Source organism: Ovis canadensis, chromosome 25 (genome assembly GCF_042477335.2).
Source record: "Ovis canadensis isolate MfBH-ARS-UI-01 breed Bighorn chromosome 25, ARS-UI_OviCan_v2, whole genome shotgun sequence".
NCBI lineage: Eukaryota > Metazoa > Chordata > Mammalia > Artiodactyla > Bovidae > Ovis > Ovis canadensis.
The window spans coordinates 56741319-56766389 of record NC_091269.1 but is presented as its reverse complement, the minus strand read 5'-3'; the positions used below and the strand labels follow the sequence as shown (position 1 = coordinate 56766389).

The window sequence follows — 25071 nt, the reverse complement described above, 5'->3', positions numbered from 1 at the left end:
CCAAGGGCCTTAAAGCTGATATAAGAGTCTTACCATGTGGTAAATGCCACTGTCCTATTTATTACTACTAAAATTTCATTCACTCTTTTTCTGGCATTTATGTAGCCATTTTGGGTTAACAATGTGACATATCCCTGCAGCAACTTCTAATATCTTATATATAATGTCTATCACATAAAGTTAAATTGGAAAATGAAATAAATTATTAATTTATTATTTATTTATCGCTTTTACTCAGTGAGGGCTGGGAATGTGATGTATATGTCAAAGGGCATGTGTGAAATAATACAGAGTTTGGAAAAAAAAAAAAAGATCAACCAAACGAACATTTTAGATCTTTGTGGAAAAAAGGTATGAGAAAAAGTACATTGTGGACATCAATGTTGAGAAAGACAAGGAAATTTTTATAATTATGAATTTTATTTTTATTTACTATGCCAACATTTTCAGGAAAGAGACTTTACATCCAGTTTTTATAATTCATTTTACAAGCAAATTCTAATATACAGTATTTACTCTGAACTGGTTTTTTAAGTCAATGGGAAAAACAATACTGCAGATAGTAAAGACTGTGGTGTTCTTAGTCAGCAATGATTAAGAGATTTTAAATTCTTAGGGTCAGTTTTCCTTTGCTGTGGTGATGCTTTACCAAGGAGAAAGTGGGTAGCTTTCCCCCAATGAGGTTAAAACATACAATGTATCTTTACTTAACAGCATAGTTGTAGATTGGTGCTCACCATCATAATCATTTATCCAAACATACTCTTTCAAATTGCTGCAGCAGAAAAATCGAAGGGAGGTGTGAAAAGAAAATTTTAAAATATAATTCAGGCATCAGAATTAAGAAAAATAGCAAGGCCATCATCCCCAAGGAAAAACATCAGGTATTTGTATTACAGCTATAATTAATGTTCAAATGTATGGATAAGCATGCAAACGTAACTACGCCAACTAATTCAAAAGCACGAAAACTTAAGATTGAGTAAACCGAAACTATGCTGCAGTCTATTGCTCTCCATTGCAAGCGTGTTTGGTGATTCCAAATTCCATCCTCAGTGCCCCAGAGACCAGGAAACCATCGTGACAATTCCGCTCAGAAATGAAGAGTGTGTCTCTGTGTCTGTTGTACCATCTATGCTACAGGAAGATTTAGAAGTGACAGCTATAGGGGGACTGTGTTCTCTTTGATGCGTCTGAGTAAAATACTTAGTGGGACAATGAGACATTCAAAGAACTTAGTGCTTTAATGGAAAAAGTGACATGCTTAGAATACAACTGTGAAAGGCTGTACTTCGAACAGCAACAATTATAGAGAAATTCATTTCAACAAAGAAAGCCACACCCAGTAGGAGGCATTTCGATATTTCAGGCACAACTCCAAGCAATTAAGCTCATTTAAAGTGCAAATCTGATAGTTTCTCTCATATTCAGATTTTTACTTGTTAAAATACTTAGTAAGGTTCTCTAATATCTATATAAATACAATGGACAGTAGTTGTATGCCTGAAGATATTGCACAAATTAAAATGAGACTCCTAAAGAAAAAAGCTAGAGGGTCTCAGTTATCAGAAACATTCTAAAATGATTATTAACTATATACTTCTTTAGCGCCTTTAAAATCATCTGCATCTGTACTGATGAACTCCTTAGGCCACGCTGTCTTTAAGGAATTTGATATGCATCCCATTAACAGCGAAATATATAATTCCACATACTCTATTTTCCTCTTTCACAAATGTGAAACTTAACAACCCATAAAAACTTCTTCCTCAAGATTAAAAATTCATACACTGCAACCATATTCACCAAAATCACAAGAACCAAGGGAAAAAGAGATCTGAGTTCCTCTGGAGAGGGATTTGGCACAGAGCTGACTTACAGAAGCATGACAGAGAGGTCAAGCCAAATCTGAGACAGAAATTTCTGACTATTCAGGTGAGCTACTGCCCACCTCATTTCCGACTTAACATTTACTAAGGAGCAGACTAGCATAATATTCTGGCAGTTTTTAAAGAAAACTGCAGGCAAATACTTTGTTGTTTTGTGCAAGCATCCTAGATTTTTTTCTCATATATAATAGTATGCTTCATAATTACACTGATGAGCCTTTTGCCATGATTAAGGCTCAACAAAGGTACACAGAAATTGAACCAATGGATTAATATTTCTGCAATTTCATCAGGAATAAAAAACAGACCAGGAAAAGGGTTAGAATAAACATCCGGCAGGAGTCAACATTTTAATACACAAAAGACATTACCCTCAGACTAAGGGGTTAAAGTAAATATTTTTAAAAATTGTCCCTAAAGATAAAGGTAACATTTCTCAAGAGTTTGGTTCTATTTCCAAATAAACCAAACCTATTAATCAGTATGTTCTAGTTTGGGGAAACACCTCATTTGAACTATCTGGGAACAGTATTCTTTCGTCCTCAGAATGAAAGACCACACGTACCCACTTCCAGCTTCAGCTACGACTGCTTGCTCTATGAAGTAACAACAAGAGCCTTCCTGATACACCTCATCACTTAGCATAGTAACAATACCTGCATTACGTGAAAACTTTCTAAACTAGTGCTTCTCTGGCAGAAGTGCTGTCGGATGAGAGCCTGATTCGAGACTTGGGTTGCTCACCTATTACCAAGTCCAAGAAGGGCTGGTTATCTGGTGAAGTGGCAAGCCTACTCGAATGGTTCCCTGACAGGGAAGGGATGACTGCGTCACATGGCAGTGAACACCTCTTTTCGAATTCCCACTAGAGGTCTTGCTGTGTTCTTTCTCTAAAATGGGGCAATGTACATTTTGTAAAGGGATCCCTAGAAATTTGAGTGACTGACTTTTTGGCCATGATCCCTTTTGATAAATTTTTGGTCAACTAATCACAACAAAAATTGACTTTGCAAATACTGTCTGTCTGAAAGACATTAACCCTAATGAAAGCAGCAGCAGATGAACAACCCAGCGACACCATGATTTGGGAGAACAGGAGGGCACATTGACTGAACCACCCAACGAGCGGTCACAGGATGTCAGGTTAACGTGTATGGTCCCTTGGCAGTTCTGCAGCTGCCTTCCTAGCACATTAAAATAAATAAGCATATTGCCATTGAAATATCTTTTAATACGTTTTAATAAAACACAATTTCCCCTTTCCAATTTCATTTTTCTTCCCAAATCTACTTTTCAAATACACACCAACATAAAAGGAAAACCTGGAAAACTCAGAAGAACACAACTATTACGAATTCTGGTTTTCTCAAGATAGTCTTACTTAAATTTATAATTATACTCAAAATATTTTAACTCATTTTGCTATAGAAAATAGTTTTAAATCCCCACGTATGAGACATTTATATCCCCTCAAAGTTCTGTGCAAACATTTCAAGTCCATTATTCCAGTCTTCGGATATTAGCAGAAAGTCAATAAATATAAATATTACAATAAAGACTTAATTTAAAATATATACTGTGGAACCTCAGAACAGCTAGCATGGATCCATAAGCCTATAGGATTCAAAATGGAATTACCAGCAAAACTCTAGCACCAACATATGTTACAAATGAATGTATCTTTAGGTCAGGTTTCAGGTGGATCTTCACTCAAGCCTTCCAAAATTTATCCAGTAACAAAAACAAATACAAATTACGTGTGAATCTGTGTGTGTGTGTTTAACAAGATGTAAAAGCAACATATAATTGGTTTTTATATATATAATATGAAGAGCTTTAGCCAGGAGAATTTGTCTGGTAAATAAATAAATACTGAGACTATAACAAGGAAAAATAAAACTTACATTAACTTCCCATTAAAAGCCTAATCTCCTTTATTCATCACAGAGCTTTTGCATAGACCTTTAAAATATACACATCACTGGCCAGAACTCTGCTTACAGACTATCATCTTTCCTTATCACCAAATCTCCAGTTAAAATAATAACCATATTCACAGAGGGACAAATGGAAAAGGGTGAGGCTCTGAGAACCACAATTAATACAGACCCTAAAGGGACTACGTCAGCAAGCACATCTGCTGGCTGCTAAGCAGAATGTTATGAAGTTTCTGATGTGCAGAGGAATGGATGCCATGGTCAGAGCCTTCTGTAGACCTCTGAGTGAGTAAGCAAACTTTCGTGTTTACCTGAGACAAATATGCTCAAACAGTATGTACTTCAACCAGGATACAAAACAGAAGAGCCAAACCAGTAGAAGCTTCCATGTTTTAATTTTAAGATTTGCAAGCTTTCAATGGAACCTCCATCGTGGTAGCAAACTGCACACATAAAGCTATTACGGAACAGATTGTTTTTTTAAAAAAACAAATTGGCAGGTGATGGCTATGCACTTAATGTATCTTTGGTTTAGGAAGACGAGAGTATTGATTAGAGGCCAAACAATCCCCAGAATTCAAATTGTCACTAGGAGTCTGCATGATTTCTTTTCTTCTTATTAGTGGCCTTGGGATGCTTGTCTTGGCCTGGAAGTTTTGAGGCTCTAGTCGGGGGCTGCTTACGTGTTTTTGTTTGAAAGAGCCAGAAGGGGGACGGAGCTTTGACGCTTTTGGATTTGGATTACTTGCAAGATTTGTTTGACTAGATGTTGGCTGGAGTTTTGCGGAATTACACTGTGTGATTACTGGTGACTTCTTATAAGTGGGAGTCCTATTTGGAGATGTTTCAGGAACTGGAGGCGATACCAAAGAATTCAAGATGGGTGGCTTAAAAAGCTGCGAGGACTTGGGCTGAGATGTGTAGCCCTCTGGAGAAGACTGATTTCTTCCAACTTTCTTAGCCTGGTCATCTGTACTTGACTGGGGAAGTGTCTGAAGAGAAGTGGGCACAAACTGCATGTCACTGATTTGATTATTTGCCAGATGATAAGGCTCTTGAGCATTCAAGGTCGTGTTCAAGTTTGCTTCAGAAGGCGTACTCTTCACCACATCCTTAGTGAATTCCGGGCTTGATGAAAAAGGCTGGTCTTCCAGACCGTTGCTGCTTTCTTGTTGCGAGCCGTGTGTAAAGCTTTCATCTGGAGGTACAACACCCTGATGTGTGCCCTGGACTGTGCACTCACTGTGGGCCTCGGTATGTTGCGGCTTTACTAATTTTCCCTGGGTGTGGTCTGTGGGTCTGGGAAGGCTGCTGGAAGGCTGTAGTACTTGAGGCTATTAAAATTAAAAACAACATTAGCAACAATTCATTTTAGAAACACCACCCAGAATTAATATGTTCCAATTAGGCTGTGCTGGCACTTACTATGTTTTAATATGAGAAGCATGTGGGTTTTTTTTAATTAAAAAATAAGCTGTAATATTCAAGTAATTGATGAGACACATATGAGTGATGATGTAAACAAAACACGGTACAAGCAGTAAACACTAAACAAGATCCAAATCAAACAGGGTAAAAGAAGAATATTAAAGCACTGGCTTATTGAAGAAAAGAGATTCCTATCTTGATTCATTACTTATTTAAAACTTTATATATAAAGAGAGCTTGACAGAATGATTTCTATATAGTCATTTGGTTTGATCTCCATAAAACATGCAGACAGTAACTAAGAATTTCAGAATATTATCGATTTTAAAGTTTTTTGTTTTAAAGGAAAGCTCTATTCCACTTCGAAACACTTTGTTAGAAGAAGTATTAATTTAAAAATGTCAGGTGCTGTAACTCTAAATTTTAATTGAGAATTAAAATTACCCGCAGATAAACACAATTTAGAATGAAGATTATATTCCAAGTTGATATGAAATTCTAATCACTTACACAAAAATAGGTCAACGTCTTAAGCTAATATTAAGTTACTTTTAGCATTCTTACTGAAAAGTTTCAGAATGAAAGGCTTTCACAGCTCATTTGTTCTGTCTCACTGCCATTTGAGGGATCAACTATGGCTCCGTTATGGCCAATAAGTGAAAAATGGATTTACCCTCCCCAGGAATAAATGTCCATTAATAAAATTAAAAATAGTCAGCTTTTTTGAATGATGTCTGAGAGTAAAACAGATTTCAAATTGTCTGTAACCTGAACTAAAGCTCAGAAGCCTACAACAGAAAAGTTCTTAAGGCTGACATGCCTTGCACACACTTCTCTGGAGCCCACTGCATGATTATACTCTATACAAGTCACGGGAAATATACAATTTCTATTACTTTTGGGCAGTCGGTAAAGAAAATATCACTTTTAAAGTTATCTTTCTATGGCCCAAATAGTTAAAGCATATGGGGCAAAGCCTATTGGTCCTGTCATGATACAGGGATGGTTGCTGTAGATGTTTTGAATGCACGCACACACACACACACTCCCATACATTCTTTTTTAAAAATGTCTGACATGTCACTCACTGTAGCAGGTACAGGAAAATATGAACCTGAACACAATGCCGTTCCTGTGGTTGAAAGGCCTCACGAGAAAGAGTCAGGTAAACAAAAGATGAGACCCTGTCTCAAGGATAACAACATGTAGAAGCAAAACATATGCCTGATTAGAGAGGTCACAGAAGGCATCCAAGAAATACCAACATCTGAACTGAGTTTTAAGAAGAGCAGGAGTTTGCCAAGAAGACAGAAAGGGAAAAACAGTCAGGGTAGAGGGCCAGAACATGTGAAATACAAAGGCAAAAAAAGGCTGATATGTTCCAGCAACTTCAAATTGTTAGACTGAATTGGCAAGCACAGTGCTGGTGAGAAGGTGTGGGGAAGGGTCAGCTCATAAAGGAACTCACAACAGGCTGAGCAGTCTTGACTCTGTACAAGTAGGTGATGGGAGACATTGAGGCATTTTAAGCAGAGGAATCCTAACACCCAGTGTCCTTACAGCATCATTCTGGTGGAGTCAGTGAGGAAGGTGACAGAAGGGGACTGCCAAGCAGAACACCCAGACGGTATGCCACTGCCAACACCCAGGTGAATTATTAATATATGGGTTTTAAATTAGGATATTAGTTTAAAAAAAGGGGGGGGGAGAGGATTGAAAAAGATTTTGAAGGTAAAACAGAGAAGTTCAAGGTGAGTTCCAGGTTTCTGGCCTTGAAGATGAAAGATGGGATACCACCCTGTATCCAGAAACAAATGACCTCTGCGTAAGCTGCCCAGCAGTCCTTTCATTGCACAGCCTCAGCAGCCCACAAGACTCAGAGGGCAGGACCAATTCCCCCTACTCCTGGGGGATTTCAGGAAACTCCCTGTAGTCATAAATAAGTAGAGCTTTAGTACTCCATCCTTATAATTTATAGAAAAGTTGGTTACTAAAGTTTAAAAATGGAGACCCATTCCTAGACTGAAAGAGCTCAGTGCTTCTAACTGGACTCAGCTACTTCAAGTCTTACTTCAGTAGCTGAATACATACACTTCAACGCACTATTCTGAGAATTCTCAAATGCAGCGGCTACAGATGTTAAGGTCAAAAGTGCCAGCAATACGCACTACCAAGTAACTATGCAAGGGGCTGACAGGCATCTTCAATGTTAATCTTAAAAGTCTGTTCTGTGCTGCTTACAAAGATAACCAAAGACTATGAGCTCCTCAGAGCATGCACCATGCTTGACTCGTATTTTTTTGTTGCTATAGTCGGCATCCTCAGTACTTTGCACATGTGCATGCATGTTTGCAAGTCGCTTCAGTTACATCCAACTTCGTGTGACTCTGGACTGCAGCCCGCCAGGCTCCTCTGTCCATGGGATTCTCCAGGCCAGAGTACTGGAGTGGGTTGCCATTTCCTCCTCCAGGGGATCTACCTGACCCAGGGATCGAACCCACGTCTACTGTGTCTCCTGCACTGGCAGGCAGTTCTTTACAAGCGTCACCTGGGAAGCCCACATAATGGGGATTAAATATATATTTATAGGATAAATGGATAAATAACTATCAATAAATAGTACATTCCAAAATTGCCTCTTTGATAATAAATTACCATTTATTATTATTACCATTTATTACCATTATTATTACAGCACTAATTTAAACAAATTTTTTAAAAAACACTAATGGACAAGAAATTTTATAATTTAAAAAATGTGTTCTCTAAGTTTGGGGTCAGCTTAATGATTCAAGTTTAGAAGCACAGCCTGAAGGATTCATTACATGTTGACTTGAACACAGCACCTCCCATATGACCTGCACCCCCAATAGTGACTTACCAGCTATGCCAGAGGTGCTTTTTAGTTGGCGACTAGACATTTCTAGATGAAATGTGTTAGGGAAACTATATTAACAAGCATTCAACTATTTTCCATTTCTAATTCTAATAATTTAAAATGACTATAACATGTAAAACACAGGATAGAACCTCCCAGTACATGTCAAAATTGCTCAATAAATGTCACTTATGATTGTTAAAAGGTATGAAAATGATTAATTCAAGCTATGGCCCTTTAGTAGCTAGGTCTGGATTGGGGGGAAAGCAAATTCTGTAATAGTATTATAATAAACTAGCTGTTACAGATTTCAAGGTTTCTAGAATCTAAATACATATTTTAATAATGTTGGTCATATACAGGAGGCATATCTGATAGGACACAGATCCTCCAGTGCCCTCCTGGAGATAAACCAAAGCTAGGAAATGCAAGGCAATTCAACATTTAGAGAGAATTTACATGTGGCTATATGAACGAGCCAGTGCAACGCAGTAGTGAACCACTTAGTTTCTGAAGACATACTGATCCGGGTTTAAGTTCTGGCTTCTCAATCTATCAGTGAGATACTGGGTAAATTATCTTACTCCTCTGAGATGGAATTTCATAACTTGTAAAATGAGGATAACATCAGTACCTACACCTCAGTGAATTGCTGTTAATCACAATGATAACAGGCATACAATACTCAGTATCAATATAATGCCTGACACATTCCAAATACTTGAGAAACATACTTCAGACTGTAAAAGAAGGGTTTCCCTTCTTCCCAGTGGTAGACAGCTAAACTCTAAATAGCTTGCATGATCTCGGATTATCATAAGACCCTAGGTGGAAAGTATAATCTTTTTGTAAATGAGTAAACTGAGGTTAAATGAAATTAAGTAGTTATTCAAATTCATACACTTTGGCAAACAGCAAAGCCAGCATTTGAACTGACAGAGAATTTAAAATGCAGCACTGAAGCTTGACTCTCCTGTGTGTGCGCGTGCTCACTCACCCAGTCACACCAGACTCTGGACTGCAGCCCGCCAGGCTCCTCTGTCCATGGGATTTTCTAAGCAATGGAATGGTTGCCATTTCCTCCTCCAGGGGATCTTCCCAACCCAGAGACTGAACCCATGTCTCCTGCTTGACAGGCGGACTCTGTACCAATGAGCCACCTGGGAAGCTCCACTATTCTATGTATACTGAGTTAAGTACAACGAGCTCACAGACTCTCAGAATATGCAATATAGCCAGCTGATTATTTTAAAAACTCAAAAGGCAGATTCAATACCAACATTCAGGTATTAACTCTTAGATGATGCCCTATTGCCTTCTTAGCTGATCTGTCCTACACAGGAAAATGCTCAGATACCAAACTCAAGCCACAGTGTGAAGCAGTATTTCCAGGAAAAAGTGGTTCCAAGTGATCCACTGGAGGAAACACACTGAACACAAGGAAATGCAGATCAGCACACATCACTAAGAAAAACTTTTCACCTCTGTTTCATACCACTTCCAAGATTTCGAGCATTTTAACATAAGGAAAAAGTCATATCAGTTTCTGTAAACATTCATGTTCTAAAGTCACCAATAGTAAGAGGGCAGCTAGAAATATCAAGTCCTGATGGAATAAAAGTATGTCAAACTAGGTAAGATAGAAAGAAGAAAATGTCCTAAAGCATAATAATGCTACCACACAACATACACAGGAATTACCTAATATTATTTTCCCTTCGTACATATAACTTTATTATCAATACTGAATACATTTTAAACATTAAAAGGAAGATGGTAATAGAGCCACTTGTAACATGCCTGTAATTTCATGCAGGCTCTGACATGCATCATGCAAACTGGGGGAGAAAAAAGTGACAATGAGGAAGGTGGTAGGAAAAAATCTGAAATTGTACTGTACCACGCTTTGTCAGAGAAGTAATGGACTAACTTCTCAACTCCTTGCCAATAGCATAATGGGAGAGCAGAGACAAGAAAAAGACAGGACAATGGTGTCAGAGACCACACGCAACACCAAGGGACTGCCGTGACTGGGCAGCAGCCAACAGTATTTGCTTTTGCTGTATTTTTTCAGGCATTAGTTTAATGTATTTCTATAAAATGAAAAAATATCTTAATAGATTTATACTTGCTGAAGTGGTTTATAAGTTAATACAAATATTCCTATCCATAGCACAGTGTATATATAAACTTCTTACCCTTAAAAGGAATCACGTGAAGAATCTTACACAAATAAAATACTGTAAAGAATTTTGACACAATTAATATTCATACTCCAAAGATCTAAAAGGGTTTAACTGCATGTAATCCCTTATAAAGGAAGTAGAAATTATTTTTAATAACTTCAGAGTCTTGCATATTGCAAACACAACTCAGTTTACTGCTGCTGCATTAATGGGCAATAAAAGATTAATCTGATCTTCATGTATGTCTTAAATATGATGTTACACATTATAAGCAAGGCTCCATACATCACTAGAGAGATGGAAGACAGGACTGGATCCCTAGCATAACTGGGTCCAATGAATTCTGCTCTATAATTCACATGAACCCAATCAAAGTTTTCAGGGATTTGGGGAGACCAGGAATGTCTTATTCCCTAGAATAATGTCCCCAAATCTCAAGAGAACTTAAGGAAGATACCTGACTGATAAATACAAATTAAAAATAAGCACTTTTTGAAATAAGGAGTTCAATGGCTTTTTTAAGTTAACCAGTTAACAGCTTTTAAAAATTAACAAGGTGAATAATAGTGACTTAAGCCATTTACCACACAGGCATAATCAGTATGAGATGCCTAAATTTCATGAGTTTACATCTCTGAGATGTAAAACCCATCAGAATCTACCTCTGGGATGCATAATACTTCAGGAAAAAAATAAAAAACTAAACATCATAATAGGACAATTCCACTGGTGATCAATACGCATGGTATACTTATCCAGAGTAGGGGGCTGCAGGCACTACGACAAGGCAACAAACACAGCTAACAAAACCACCGCAGAATCTGCGGATTATAAATGGCTTACACAGACAACAGCAACGGCTTTGTTTCTCATAACTGCAAGCTGTTGAGAAAGAAACTAACCCATGCTGACGTTTACAGGGCAGCTTCCAGGACCATGTTTGATGCACATTTCTAGTCAATTAACCAATGACTAATATGCACTTGAACTAGCTGCAAAAATGGACACAGTGGACACATATTCTAAATTATCTACATTTTAAAAAAAATAGCCTGCTGTAAAATCAAATTGTTCTGTTTTTACTGAGTTACTACCCTTTTCTACTTCACTGACAAATATTTTATTTTTATGAAAAGTCACTCTCCGAGCTCATTTCTCATTAAAGCACTGAGATGCTATCTTTACATATAAAATCGATTACAGTCACATGGTAAAGCCGATCGGACTGAGCCAGGTTAAGATATACCTCGTGAACATGTCTGTCAGCTCAGCAATACTGATCGAGCATTCTGAAAAGCACATGCCCTTTAACAACCATCCTTCTAGTGCTAGCGCTGATCTGTACACAAGAATGAACTGCACTACAGCAATCTCTCCAGTGTCTCTATTTAATAGGGGGAAATGGAAATAGTACCGCTGCCAAACAACAGGAAAACAATTGAGCACATCACATGATAACATATTACCATGTAGTCATTAAAATGATGTTTTCAAGAAATATTTACTGTATGAAAAATGCTCAGATAACACTATATGGAAAAAAGAAAAACAAAACTGAAAATATGAGCATATCAAACGTCCTAAGAGAAAGTAATATTTTATGACTCTTTTATCTGAATTTTAAATATACACAGATGCATATACTGGGTTGTATAGTTTCATTCAATAAATACATACTGGGTTATGATGTAAAATGAACTTGTGTCAGTTGTCAAAAAAGGTTTGTAAAACAACCATTGAAGGTTATAAGAGGAGGAGAAAAATATAAGACAATATAATTTTTATTCTTAACATAATTCTGATGAGTATAATTAATTATAATTACTATATAAATTTACAAGCCAGGTAACACTAAATCAAGAAACTACTGGTCTGGATTGGGAGTTTGGGATTAGCAGATGCAAACTATTATATATATAAGATGGATAAACAACAAGGTCCTACTGTACAGCTCAGGGAACTATATTTAATATCCTGTGATAAGTCATAGTCAAAAAAAATAAAATAATATATATGTATAAGTGAGTCCCTCTGTTGTACAGCAGAAACTAAACACACATTGTAAACCAACTGTACTTCAATGAAAGTTTTTTAAAATGAAACTTTGGGCTTAATAGGGCTTTTAATATGTAAACATTATTAATGACTTCTGTTGCTTAAAAGTATCTTTTTTCTTCCAATTTAAGTTACTGCACATGGAAGCTAAAGGTAGTAAGATTTCTAAATTCTTTCAAGGAAGGTGTTAAAGAGCAAATTTTAAAAGTCTCTTTAGCCATGATAAGAAATAGGCTGTATTCAATACACTTTTTTAAGAGTCAAGTATTTCTAGGAGCAGTATGCTCTGGCAAGAACAGTTATTTCAGATTACTATTAAGACTTTTACTTGCCAAAAGTTATCATTTTATTAAATTTTCATACTGTGAAGTAGGTTTTACATATATATATATAAACTTTTATACACATACACATAAAACTATCATTTCTACTTTTACACAGTTGGAAATTAGAAATACTAAACTAACGCCAGCTGATAAGTCAATCTGGATAAAAGCTGAAGTGCCTACTGACAACAGGAAGACCTTGGAATGTCTAAATGAGGATATTTTCTAACCTAGACAAAAGTTAATTTGAAACTGGAAGACAAGCATCATCAAGTTTAGATTGGTAATATACCTGAGAAAAGAAATATAAGTCAAAATTTCCTGAGGGGGTAAAAAAAGACAAACAAAAGAGCAGGATTTTCCTTTTATCTCCTTTATCTTCTGTTTATCTCCTTTATCTTCTGTTTATCTCCTTTATCTTTTTTGGAGGTATTCTTAAATTAACCAAGAACACCCTTAGCCAGCTTTCTAGAGTTATCAGAGCTAAACAGTCCCCTAACCCTCAGGTATTTCATGCTCTGCGACATCTATGACAAGCTAACCCTTATGCCTGTGTTAGGTCCACCGCTCTTACACATTTTAAAATACAAAACCAAACACAGACTATCTTACTGAAAACTAATAAGCCAAGCTTACCTGGCTTCTGCATTTACCAAAAAAGGCAGTTTGCTTAAGCTAATGTTCAGGAGGGCATCAGAAAGAACTTACTACTGAAATACAATAATGTAGGAGAACTCTCTCAACTAACTACATGCCATCACTTACAGAATTAACCTCTCCAAAACTCAGCGCTGGAAGCTACATACTGATGAAATGTGGAGACAAATACTGTACTGTATCACTGACTACATGAGCAGTTTAGTGTAGGAAAAGGGGAGACCTATTCCCAAACTCTCTGGAAAACCACCGGATTTATCCATTGTTTCACAACCTTCTCCTCTATTATTTTCTCAGTACATAATAATAATATTATTATTTTATACTTATTATTTTTATATTCCCGTAAGCTGTTCTCAGGGTAAATTCAAATAATGTAGTAGTTGATACATATTTCCTTTAAAGGAACCTTCAAAGCTCAAGAAGAGCCGTCAAAAGGCTGTGAACAAGTCCTCTGTCACTTTCCACAGAGCCCTAAAGGTCTCAAATGATCAAGAGAAAGACTCAATGTATATTGAGGCCAACACATTCAAATGCTGGAGAACCAAACTTTCTTTTTGCTAACTTGGAGATGCAGAGAAAGGAGGTTTGATCTACAGAAAAGCTAGAAAGACAAATCTTAATAGTAGTATGGAAGAACAGTGTTGCTTCACAGTTAGAAATTTAAAAATTAGCTCTAAATCCAAAGGAGAAAGAAGCATTTGGAAATGGAGGGCCAATGACTCAGGTGAGGGACAAGAAATCTCTAAAGGTATGCAGATAAGAAACTGGCGAAATGGGTGCTTTGGGAAACCTGTTTTAAAAAATAAATCTACAACTATCTGTAATACTGAATAGTTAACTGCAAACTCCAATTACATACTGCATCTAGATAAGAGGAAGGAGAATAGAAGAGAAAAACAGTGGGTAAAAGAATGGGGACTAAGAGGGGGCTTCAGAAAATCCAAGGTTGGTGTGTCCTTCTGAGTAAATCTGCCAACCATGGAGTATAGCAGCTACTGCCTAAGAATACATTATTAACACTGCCCTTTGAAATTCACATTAGTTCACTAGCAATTTAGTATAATTCTTTGTGTGCTAGCAATCTTTAGAGGAGAAAAGAAAGCAACTTAATTGAAGCAAGGGAAGTAAAAAGGAGTATTTACAAAGGTGGTGGGAGATGGGAAAGGAGGAGAAGGGAGGAATGCTTTGAACAAATTAACTTGCTGCTTAACAGCTTGATATGAAAGCCTATGCAAACTCCATCCCACTATTCTTTAAAAAGTGCAGAAGGGAAGGAAAGGCATAATGCCCAAAACACACATTTCAAGCCTTGTCTCAAATTCATGTTGCTACTTCCTATTGGCTAATTCAAGAAATAAAATTTTATTTGAATAAATCACATTTAAAAATTTTAACTGCTTAAAATTCCCCCCTTTTAGATCTTTGATACTTCACATTATTTAGGTAAGGATAATTTATGAAAAAATTGATATGAATTAAAAATTAGGGCAAATCCATGGAGAAAGCATAAAAGTGACTGTGACTGACAATATTTAAATATATTTTTCATTAATATTAGCTTTTCTTGGTGACTTTTCAAAAAAGATAAAATATAATCAACTTACCAGGTAAGTATATAACACAAATAAACACTGTTTTGGAAAGCAGATTCAATGTAAACAAAGATTTTTTTTAAGTCAAACAATTACTAAATCATTAGAAACGTTAGTAAACCATGCATATTCAAAAGTCATTTCTTCTGTACTGTAAAGCGGCTGATAAATTATAAAGACATATTAGTTATTTAAAAACACCCTTTAAATGACTTAAAAGATTTCTGTATTAGAAAACAGTGAAACGCAATCAAAGCCTTTTGATTAGGAAATATTTAAAGAAATGTGCAATGGTCTAGTAAGCCTGCTCCCTAAACAATATGCATCTGTCCATTATACCACTGCATTTAGAGTGTACATGTTTAACATGACTATATTTAAAAAACAAGCTTTATTCATATTATCTCAAGGTCATGAAAAGAGAAAATACATTAAAGACAGATGCATGTCGGTAGGTATAGCGCCACTGGCAACAGGTTTAAACGGCATTAGAACAACAGTAACTTCAGACAGCTTTCCTGAGGCTCTATGTGGAAAAGTCTGTTCACATGCAGATGTAGGAAATGTTAATTAAGAGAGGAGAGCCCAGGGAGTGCTGGTTTAGCACGTGCCTGCAGATCACTCTGGACAGAGAGGAGGTGCTGGGGAGGGAAGGTCATGCAGAAAGGGGACACGTGAACGGGAAGCAGAGCAGGGTAGGAGTGAGAGACACAGACTCACTCTGTCTGCGGTGCGGCGGAACAGTCCGTGGGATCCCTTGGAAGGAGCCCTGCCAAGGAGAGAAGGAGGGAGCAGAATACCCACCCTGTGCAGAGAGAGACGGGGGTGGGAGGCATAATAAAAAAGGGAACCAAAACATTGAGACACCACAGTCATACTTTAAAAAAAACAACAACAGTGTTAATGAAAAGACGGATTCCATTTTTTAAAATACAGGCAGCCCAAATTACTAAAATTATATCTTAATCCAAACCTAGTTATTTTTCATATATGAAGAAAAAATTATTTCCTCTAACATTTATGGTTAATGCATATGAAGTAATATATTTTTTTGGTAAACATTTATCCGCTTATATATCTCTTTTTAAAGTAGTACATTACAGTTTTTTTGCAAAAATGAAAGCACTTAAAAGGGAAGACAGACTTTAGGGGTTAAACACACAGAAATTGCATCAATAGTAAATCAGGCAATTAAAAATTACCATTCAAAAACTTATTTCTTTTTTAAATCCTAGGTTTTCAAAGGATTAGCAAGAAAAATAAAGAACATTAGTGAAGACAGTGGAACCACCAGAGCGCTCAGAAGACTCAGGAAGTTGTAAGACTGAGCACTGTACCAAGAACGTGACAGACAGGCCACGGGCCACACATGCGGACCTTCAATTTTAAAAACTTGTGGCTTCTTAGCTTTTCTTATTTTTATCAGCTTATGAACTGGAATACAACTGAAATGTCATTTACTTCAATTTCCTCAAGTTCCAGGTAAAACTGGGTCTTCTAGAGGGAATTTGTTCACACAAATAGAACCAGATTGGGTCTCATGTCTCTCTGTTTCTTGCCTCCTCACTGATGAGACACATTTAAACTACAGAAACACTCATGATAGCATCAAGAAAAATGAGCCCGTAAACACCACTGGCTCAATTTGCAAAAAGAAAGTGTGCATAATTCTTCACACCAATTCATTTGATATGAAAATGAAGTACTAGAGGATTGCAAGTGTATTTTACTGATGTTTAGAGATTTCAGGAACATTCAGGTCCAAATAGAAAACTTATTTCCACCCCTATACCAGCATTCCTTGGCTATGGTTCAGTATGATCAAACACTTATTTAAATCTGTGAGTAATTCTACATTGCTCACCATAAAGCAAAAACCAAAAGAGAAGATCATTTTCTATGCTGATTAAGGTAACAAACAGCCATAAGAAACTAATACAATTAACAATCTTTAGAGTATCCTAGTAAATAGAGATCCTGTCTTTTGAAGTTATTGTAATTTCTCCACTAATTTAGCAATGGATATTTTTAGAAATAGATTAGAAAATATTTAATAGGGTGATGACCTCAGGCACTCTCCACAGATGTTACTTGAGAACTCCATTTTGGTGCTGAAGAGATGTTTTGACCCAAAACATTTACACAAAGCAAGTCCACAGCCAAGAAGGAACATGCCCTTCCTCCCTGTGGGTTTCAGCAGAGTCAGCTTCTACTCACTGCACTGGCTAAAGAAACTTTCAGGTAAGGATTTTGTATACAAGCTAAACCAGCAGTCAAGAGATTCCCTCTCAAAGAAGTTCTCTCTGGAGGTTTATGGAAATAGTATCCACTGGGAATCAGGGAACTGTGTTTTCCCCCATACCTCCTAGGAGAGCCCTGTAACCCTGAGAAAGCCATTGATCGCTAAATCTCAGCTTTCATTTGTAAGATGCAGGGCTGGAATTTGCGTCCCTACTCCCAAGTTTCACATGCTGAAACCTACTGCCCCAGGGTGATGGTTTGGAGGTGGGCCTTTGGGTGGTGATTAGGTCACGAGGGTGGAACCCTCATGAGCCAGATTAGCACCCTGTGAAAGAAATCACAGAGAACTCCCTCGTCCCTTCCCCATGTGAGGACACAGGGAAAAGTCAACTGTCCACGATCTGGAAGCAGGCAGGTACCTTGATCTTGGAACTACCAGCCTCCAAAACTGTAAGAAATAAATTTCTATTGTTTATAAGCCAGTCAGTCTATGGTATTCTGTTATAACTGCCTGAATGAACTTCTCACTTTTAGTTGTTATGATTCAGTTGCTCCATATCCTCACTCCACAATCATTATGATTCCTTAACTCTATTTATATAGCACTTAAAACAATCAACTTTGTTTTAATTGTCTCTCTTAAAAAAACAAACACAATGATACCCATTCTTAATTCCCCCAAGACCAACAAATCATGATCTCTGGGATGGACCTGAGCATGAGGAGGAGAAAGAGAGAATCTTGTGAATAATACATAAAAACAGTTCTGCCTGTGACTGCCAAGGGGCACTCCTCTATTAAGCTGACTGAATAGCTGTCAAACATTTGACTTTCTACCTAAAAAGGCAAAGAACATTACTTGTTCTATTTTTGCCACTTAAAAATGCTTCCTTTCACTTCCAAAACCCTAGCTGTCATAATCCTATCCAGCCTTCCCAATCCATTTGAAACCATTTTGTAAAAGCTTTTTCTGATCCTACCTAAATAAATTATGATCATTTTGTTTATAAGCATCCATATCTCTTGGTGGACACTTGTCTCACAGAATTTTTCTTCCTCTTTTCATTATGTTGATTTGAGTATTTTCCTTATTCTTCTATTAAAGGTAACCACCATAATAATAATAGCTTACTTACTTTTCTTGGTGTCAACTATATCTTCTTGACTTTCACAGAATCAAAGTAATATACTATGATTAAAATTTAATAGAAGCTAGAATTCTAGTTCCACACAAGATGTAACAAATACACTCTCCTTTTTCTTCTGCAAAGTACAGCTAAAAACTCTAGACATTAAATCTAAAACAAAGAACTCTGAAAGGTATAGTTGAGAAGACAGACAAGCTAGGGTCCTGGAAATTCAACTCTCCAAAAAAAAAAAAAAAAACATCGTAGAAAATTCCCTGGTTACCCCCGCCCCCCGCAAATGTATCCCAGAATAGGTGATGAAGAAGCCAGCAACTGGAAATGCCAATGGGCACACACATAAACAAAATCACCAAAGTCTCAAGGAAAAGCTGCACCCTGCCAAAGGAGCAGGAAAGAGGTGGCCTGGCAATACACACCTGTGCACAATAAACTGCGAAGCGCCACGGGACACACAGTGGCTCTAGCACGCCTGTCCCCACTAGAAGGGACCAACGGGGAAACCCAGGCTCCCACCCTCACGGGCCCTACCACCAATGTCTTCTGGAGTTTGTGAAATGACCTCTGTCAGGTTTGATGGCGATGTGACCTGAGGACCTCTAATCTATGTTTCCTGCACATGCTAGACTCCTGCTGCAGATCCTAAATTTAAACTGCCGAATAGTTGCTAAAAGAGAAGAATAACGCTGAGAACTGGTCATCTTCTGAACTAAAGAAAACATACTTTTCCCTCATAATGAATGAGATTCGTTCCATAACCCTATTGTATGTATAGAATAATTTTAACTTTCAGTACAAACTCTCAGTAAATAACTTTTCATTAACTTCCATCTTTTTCCTATGAAAACCTCTGCCCATTTTTCTCCAGTGGGATAGTATTCTCATTTCCTCTAGAAATCTGTGACCACCAAACTGCAACTCTGAAGACCGCCCCCCTCCCCAATAAACTGTCTTTTTGCCTCTGTACAGTTTGTGGTCCTTTCAGTTAGCAAGTTCTTAAGTACAGGAAATATTTAAAATATGTATATTATAAATGGGGAGAAGAGACCTAATGAAAGTAAGATTTCTATGCTTAGTAAATATACCACACAAAGTTATACATATATATATATAACATAATACCAAGAACAACCATAATATTTCTCTATAAGGAGATACACTCAAAGCACTACATATAAGTCAAAATGGCATTCTAAAAGAACTAAAAATAACACAGAGAAAGGCAAGAAAACGGAAAATAAAAGAGAGGAAAAAAGATGAAGCCAAAGAAATGGTAGACTTAAGCCCTAACGTTATCAATTAATTCCATTCATATAAAGGGTGCTCAGACACAAATGGAAAGACAGATTGGCAGAATGGATTAAAAAAAATCATGACCCAACTATATGCTGCATACAGGAAATCCACCTTATATATAAAAGTGTAAGTATTTTAAAGTAAAATAGTAAAAGTATATATCAGGCAAAAAAATTTTTTTAAAAAGCAAGAGTGGCCATATTAATATCAGATAAAGAAGGATTCAGAGCAAATTACCACATAGAGATGGACCTTATGAAATGATGAAAGAATCAATCCACCCAGAAGACAGAACAAGCCTAAATGTGTACACACCAACTGTGCATGGAACAAAACCGACACAACTGAAGTGAGAAAGACAGAATTCCAAATTACAGACGGAGAGTCCCACACTTCTCTCTCAGCAGCCGAGAAAACCACCAGACAATGAAATCAGCAATGATGTGGAAGAATCCAAGGACCCCGTCAGCAAACAGGGTCTACTCAACATTTGTAGAATGCTCCATCTAACAACAAAATACATATTATTTTCAAGAGTCCACAGGACATTTACCAAAACAGACCATACCCTAGGCCATGAAATAAACCACAACAAACCTAAAAGAACTGAAATTACACAGAATGTGTTCTCTGAGCATAAAGGAATCAAAGGAGAAATCAGTAACAGAAAGATGACAGGAAAATTTCCAAACACTCAGATACTAAACAATGTAATTCATGGGTCAAATACCTCCTCTCAAGGAAAATTAAAAAAAAAAACACACACATATGAATACAAAAGTAAATACATATTATCGAAAGCTGTAGGATACAGCTAAAGCAGGGACACAATATCAGAAGCTGCAGGACTCAGTGGTAGGGAAATCAAATGAACAGTCTTGCTTAGGCTTCAGAGACAGAGCAGAGCAGGCCTCTGACCCTGCCTCTGACCTGCCTGGACTCTGCCCTGACTGGGAGTGACTGTGGGTGACTGCCTGCTGTGAGTGAAGACTTGCAGCACCACAGTTAAGATGGGGGAGAAATCTTGAGATTCTTGAGCCTCTGGAGGGGGCCTGGCCAACCAAGTCCCAGGCTTAACTACATTGCAAGTTCTACACAACAAAACAGCATTAATATGAAACGAGAGCTCCAATTTGGTCACAGATTGATGGATGATGATATAAGTTTGCACCCTGGGATTATAAACAGGAACCCTGAACTGCAATCTTAAGTCTCACCCACAGAGCAGACGTGTTGCCTGGGACCTTTTCCCAAATGGGACTCCAAATGTGCTGTGACACAGGACTTCACAGCACTGTTTGAGTCTGGATGTTGGTCAAAACCCAATTCGGTGATGTATCCTCTGCTGTTTCTATATCTCTTTTAACATTCAGTTCAGTTCAGTTCAGTCGCTCAGTCGTGTCCGACTCTTTGCGACCCCATGAATCGCAGCATGCCAGGCCTCCCTGTCCATCACCAACTCCCGGAGTTCACTCAGACTCGCGTCCATCGAGTCCGTGATGCCATCCAGCCATCTCATCCTCAGTTGTCCCCTTCTTCTCCTGCCCCAATCCCTCCCAGCATCAAAGTCTTTTCCAATGAGTCAACTCTTCACATGAGGTGGCCAAAGTACTGGAGTTTCAGCTTTAGCATCATTCCTTTGAAAGTAAGCTAGATAACTCTCTAATGAATATTTATATTATGTATCTGTATATAACGAGTGGCTTATTTTGTTAATAAATCCTTTGAGATAGAAGTGAAAACTTTTGGCAAAACACACAGCTAACTCAGTGACAAAATTTCAAAAGCTGCAAAAAAAAAAAAAAGAAAAAAATAAATGTCAAATCCATAAGCTAAAACTTCATACCTGAAGAAACTTGGGAGGGGGTGAAGATCAAAATAAACCAAAAAGAGGTAGAAAGAAGAATACAACAAAGAATAGAAAGTACTGAAACTGAACAAAGAAAATTAAGAGAACAAGAAAGTCAATAAAATCAACGCACCAAAGGCTGACAAAGAAAAACAGAGAAGACACAAATTAACAAAATCAGGTGAGATATCAATATAGGTCTCTCAGCCATGAAAAAGACAAGCGAATACTATGAACAACTTTTTCATCATAAATTTGAGAAGAAATGGACTAATTCCTCAAAATCACTATCAAAATTCATCTGAGATGAAAGAGATCATTTGAATAGGTCTATAACAATTTAAAAACTGCCAAATAAGAAATTGTCCAGCCCAGATGGTTTCACTGACAAATGCTATCAAATATTTCAAAGAATTAATAACAATTCTACACAATCTCTTCCAGAAAGTAGAAGAAAGAATGCTTTTCAACTCATTTATGAGGACAGAATTACCTAATAACACAAAACCAGACAAAAATAGCATCAAAAAAAGAAAAAAATACAGACCATTATCTGTCATGAATATAGATGTAAACTATCTTTAACAAAAGACCAGCATATATAATTGAGAAATAGTGTACATAAAAGAATTTTACACCATGACCAAGTAGGATTTAGGTTATCCAGACTGATCCACTATTCAAAAATCAATCAATGCAATCAACAGGCTAAAGTGCAAAAATCACATGCTCATATGATACTAGTAGAGCAAAAGCATTTAACAAAGTTCAGCACACATTTCATGATTAAACCTCTCAGCAAACCAGGAATAGAAGAAAATTTCCTCAGCCTTCCCACTATGATACACCTACAGCTAAAATTTACTTAGTAGTGAAAGACTGAGTGCTCCCCCTCTTAGATCGAGAACAAAGCAAGAATGCCCACTCTCACCAGTCTTATTCAACATAGTACTGGAAGTTCTAGCCAGTGGCATAATGCAAGAAAAGGAAATAAAGATATGTAGATCAAAAAGAAAGAAAAGCATCCCTATTTGTAGATGGCATGATGGTCTACAAAGAAAATTCCAATCTAAAGAAAAACTCCCAGAAATAATAAGTGAGTTCAGTAAGTTCACAGGATACAAGATAAATACACAAAAATCAATTGTGCTTCTAAACACCAACAGTGAACACATGGAAACTGGAATTTAAAATATAATAATATCATCTATGATCACTCAAAAATGAAATAATAAATCTAAGAACATATACAGGAACTTGTATTCTGAAAACTAATGAAAGAAATCAAAAGAAGTCTTAAACTAATGGAGAGATATATTTTAGTTATGGATTGGAAGCCTCAACATATTAAAGATGTTACTTCTCTCCAAAATGTTATTTAGGTATTAACACATTTCCTTCAAAATCCTGGCCAAGATTTGTTTTTTCAGATATAGACAATCTTATTCTAAAATTACATCAAAAGGCAACATTTTTTTAAAATAATAATAATAAAGTAGGATGAATCACTGTATTCAATTTAAGACTTATTATATAGTGTGAGAGTGAAAGTCGCTCAGTCATGTCTGACTCTTTGCAAGCCCATGGCCTATACAGTCCATGGAACTGTCCAGGCCAAAATATTGGAGTGAGTAGCCTTTCCCTTTTCCAAGGGATTTTCCCAACCCAGGGATCAAACCCAGGTCTCCTGCATTGTAGGCAGATTCTTTACCAGCTGAGCCACCAGGGAAGCCCACAGTGTGAGACTTAGGCCGTAAAGAAGGGTGAGTGTTGAAGAATTGATGCTTTTGAACTGTGGTTGAAGTAGACTCTTGAGAGTCCCTTAGAGAGTAAGGAGATCCAACCAGTCCATCCTAAAGGAAATCAGTCCTTCATTGGAAGGACTGAGGATGAAGCTAAAACTCCAATACTTTGGCCACCTGATGTGAAGAACTGACTTACTGGAAAAGACCCTGATGCTGGGAAAGATTGAAGGGAGGAGGAGAAGGCATGACAGAGGACGAGATGGTTGGATGGCATCACTGATTCAATGGACGTGAGTCTGAGCAAGTTCTGGGATATGGTGAAGGACAGGGAAGCTTGATGTGCTGCAGTCCTTGGGGTTGCAACGAGTCGGACAAAACTGAGCGACTGAACAACAGCAAACACAGTTATAGCAATCAAGACAATATGGTATTGGTGAAGAAGCAAGCACACAGATCAGCGGAACAGAGAACCCAGAAGCAGATTCACACAAGCACAGTCAACTGATTTTCGACAATGGCACAACAGCAGTTCAACAAGGAGAGTCTTTAAACATATGGTGCAAAGCAACTAGATATTCATAGAAAAATAATGCACCTTATTATTATGCTAGAATCTAAATCTCATATTCTACCAAAAAATTAGCTCAAATAGATCATAGATTTAAATACAAAATATTAGACTATAAATATTTTAACATTTTATAAGAAAAAAATTTCTGTGTCTTGGGCATCAAGAAGAGTTTATACATAACACAAGGAGCACAATCTGTAAAAGGAAAACACATTAATAAATTGAACTTCATCAAAATTAAAATTTTATGCTCTATGAAAGACTGTCAATAGGATGAAAAAACAAGCTATTGAGGATAAAAACTCGCAAGCCACATACCTGAAAAAGGACTCATATCAAGAATATAAAAAGTGTATATATTTAATAGTAGAAAAATCCAATCCAATTAGAAATCCAATTAAAAAAACTATATAAAAGATCTGAAGAGACACTTCAGGGATGATGGCTAATAACCACACAAAAAGACAAACACTATTAGCCATTAGGAAAATACAAATTAAAATCACAATGAGATATCAACTACATACCTACATACTACACAGAATGGCTAAAATTAAAGTAATACCAACACTAAATGCTAATGAGGATACAGAGAAACCAGATCACTCATACAATACTGATGAGAATCTAAAACAGCACAGATGCTCTGATAAACAGTTAGCCACTTTCTCTGAAAACTAAATATACAGATACAGTATTACCCAGAAATCACACTATTGGGCATTTATCCTAGAGAAATGAAAAATTTTACATCAACACAAATATTCGCTTTATCTGTAATAGTGAAAAACTGGGAACTACCAAAATATCTATCAATAGATGAATGGTTAAACAAACTGGAACATCCCTACTATGGAATACTGCTTGGCAATAAAGAGCAAATTACTGATAGACACAACTACTTGGATGGGTCTCCAGGGTATTATGCTTGTTGAAATAAGCCAGTCTCAAAAGCTCACACACTATATAATACCATTTATAGAAAATTCTTGAAATGACAAGATTAGAGATATGGAAAACACTGTGGTTTTCAGGGGTTAGAAAAGGCAAGAAGTGGCTATGACCATTAAAAGGCAGCACACAAGGGAGAACTTTGTAGTGGTGCAATAATTCTGTGCCTTAAATATGGCAGTCATTGTAGGAATCTACACAAGTGATAAAATGCAATAGTACATACTCTAAATGTCAACTTCCTGGTTCTGATACTCTACTACAGTTATATAAAATGTAACTACTGTGAGATACTGGGTGAAAGAAATAGATCTATTTTTGC

At 36.9% G+C, this 25071-nt stretch overlaps 1 protein-coding gene across 10 annotated transcripts in view; it reads right to left on the bottom strand.

Moving 5' to 3' along the window:
* Positions 1-401: 401 nt before the first annotated feature.
* CCSER2 (coiled-coil serine rich protein 2) overlaps positions 402-25071 on the bottom strand; it is a 162716-nt gene continuing 138046 nt past the window's right edge. For 5 of the 10 annotated variants that reach the window (XR_011253067.1, XM_069572263.1, XM_069572265.1 and 2 more), the window contains 2 exons: positions 15672-15756; positions 4205-5160 (listed from right to left, as the gene is read on the bottom strand). Coding sequence is in view for 8 of the 10 variants with exons in the window: in XM_069572263.1 (XP_069428364.1) it covers positions 5066-5160; positions 15672-15756 (180 nt within the window). In the remaining 2 variants the exon portion in view is untranslated. Of the gene's footprint in view, positions 5161-15671; positions 15757-25071 lie in introns of all 10 variants that reach the window. The other 5 variants (XM_069572260.1, XM_069572262.1, XM_069572261.1 and 2 more) reach the window with 2 other exon arrangements.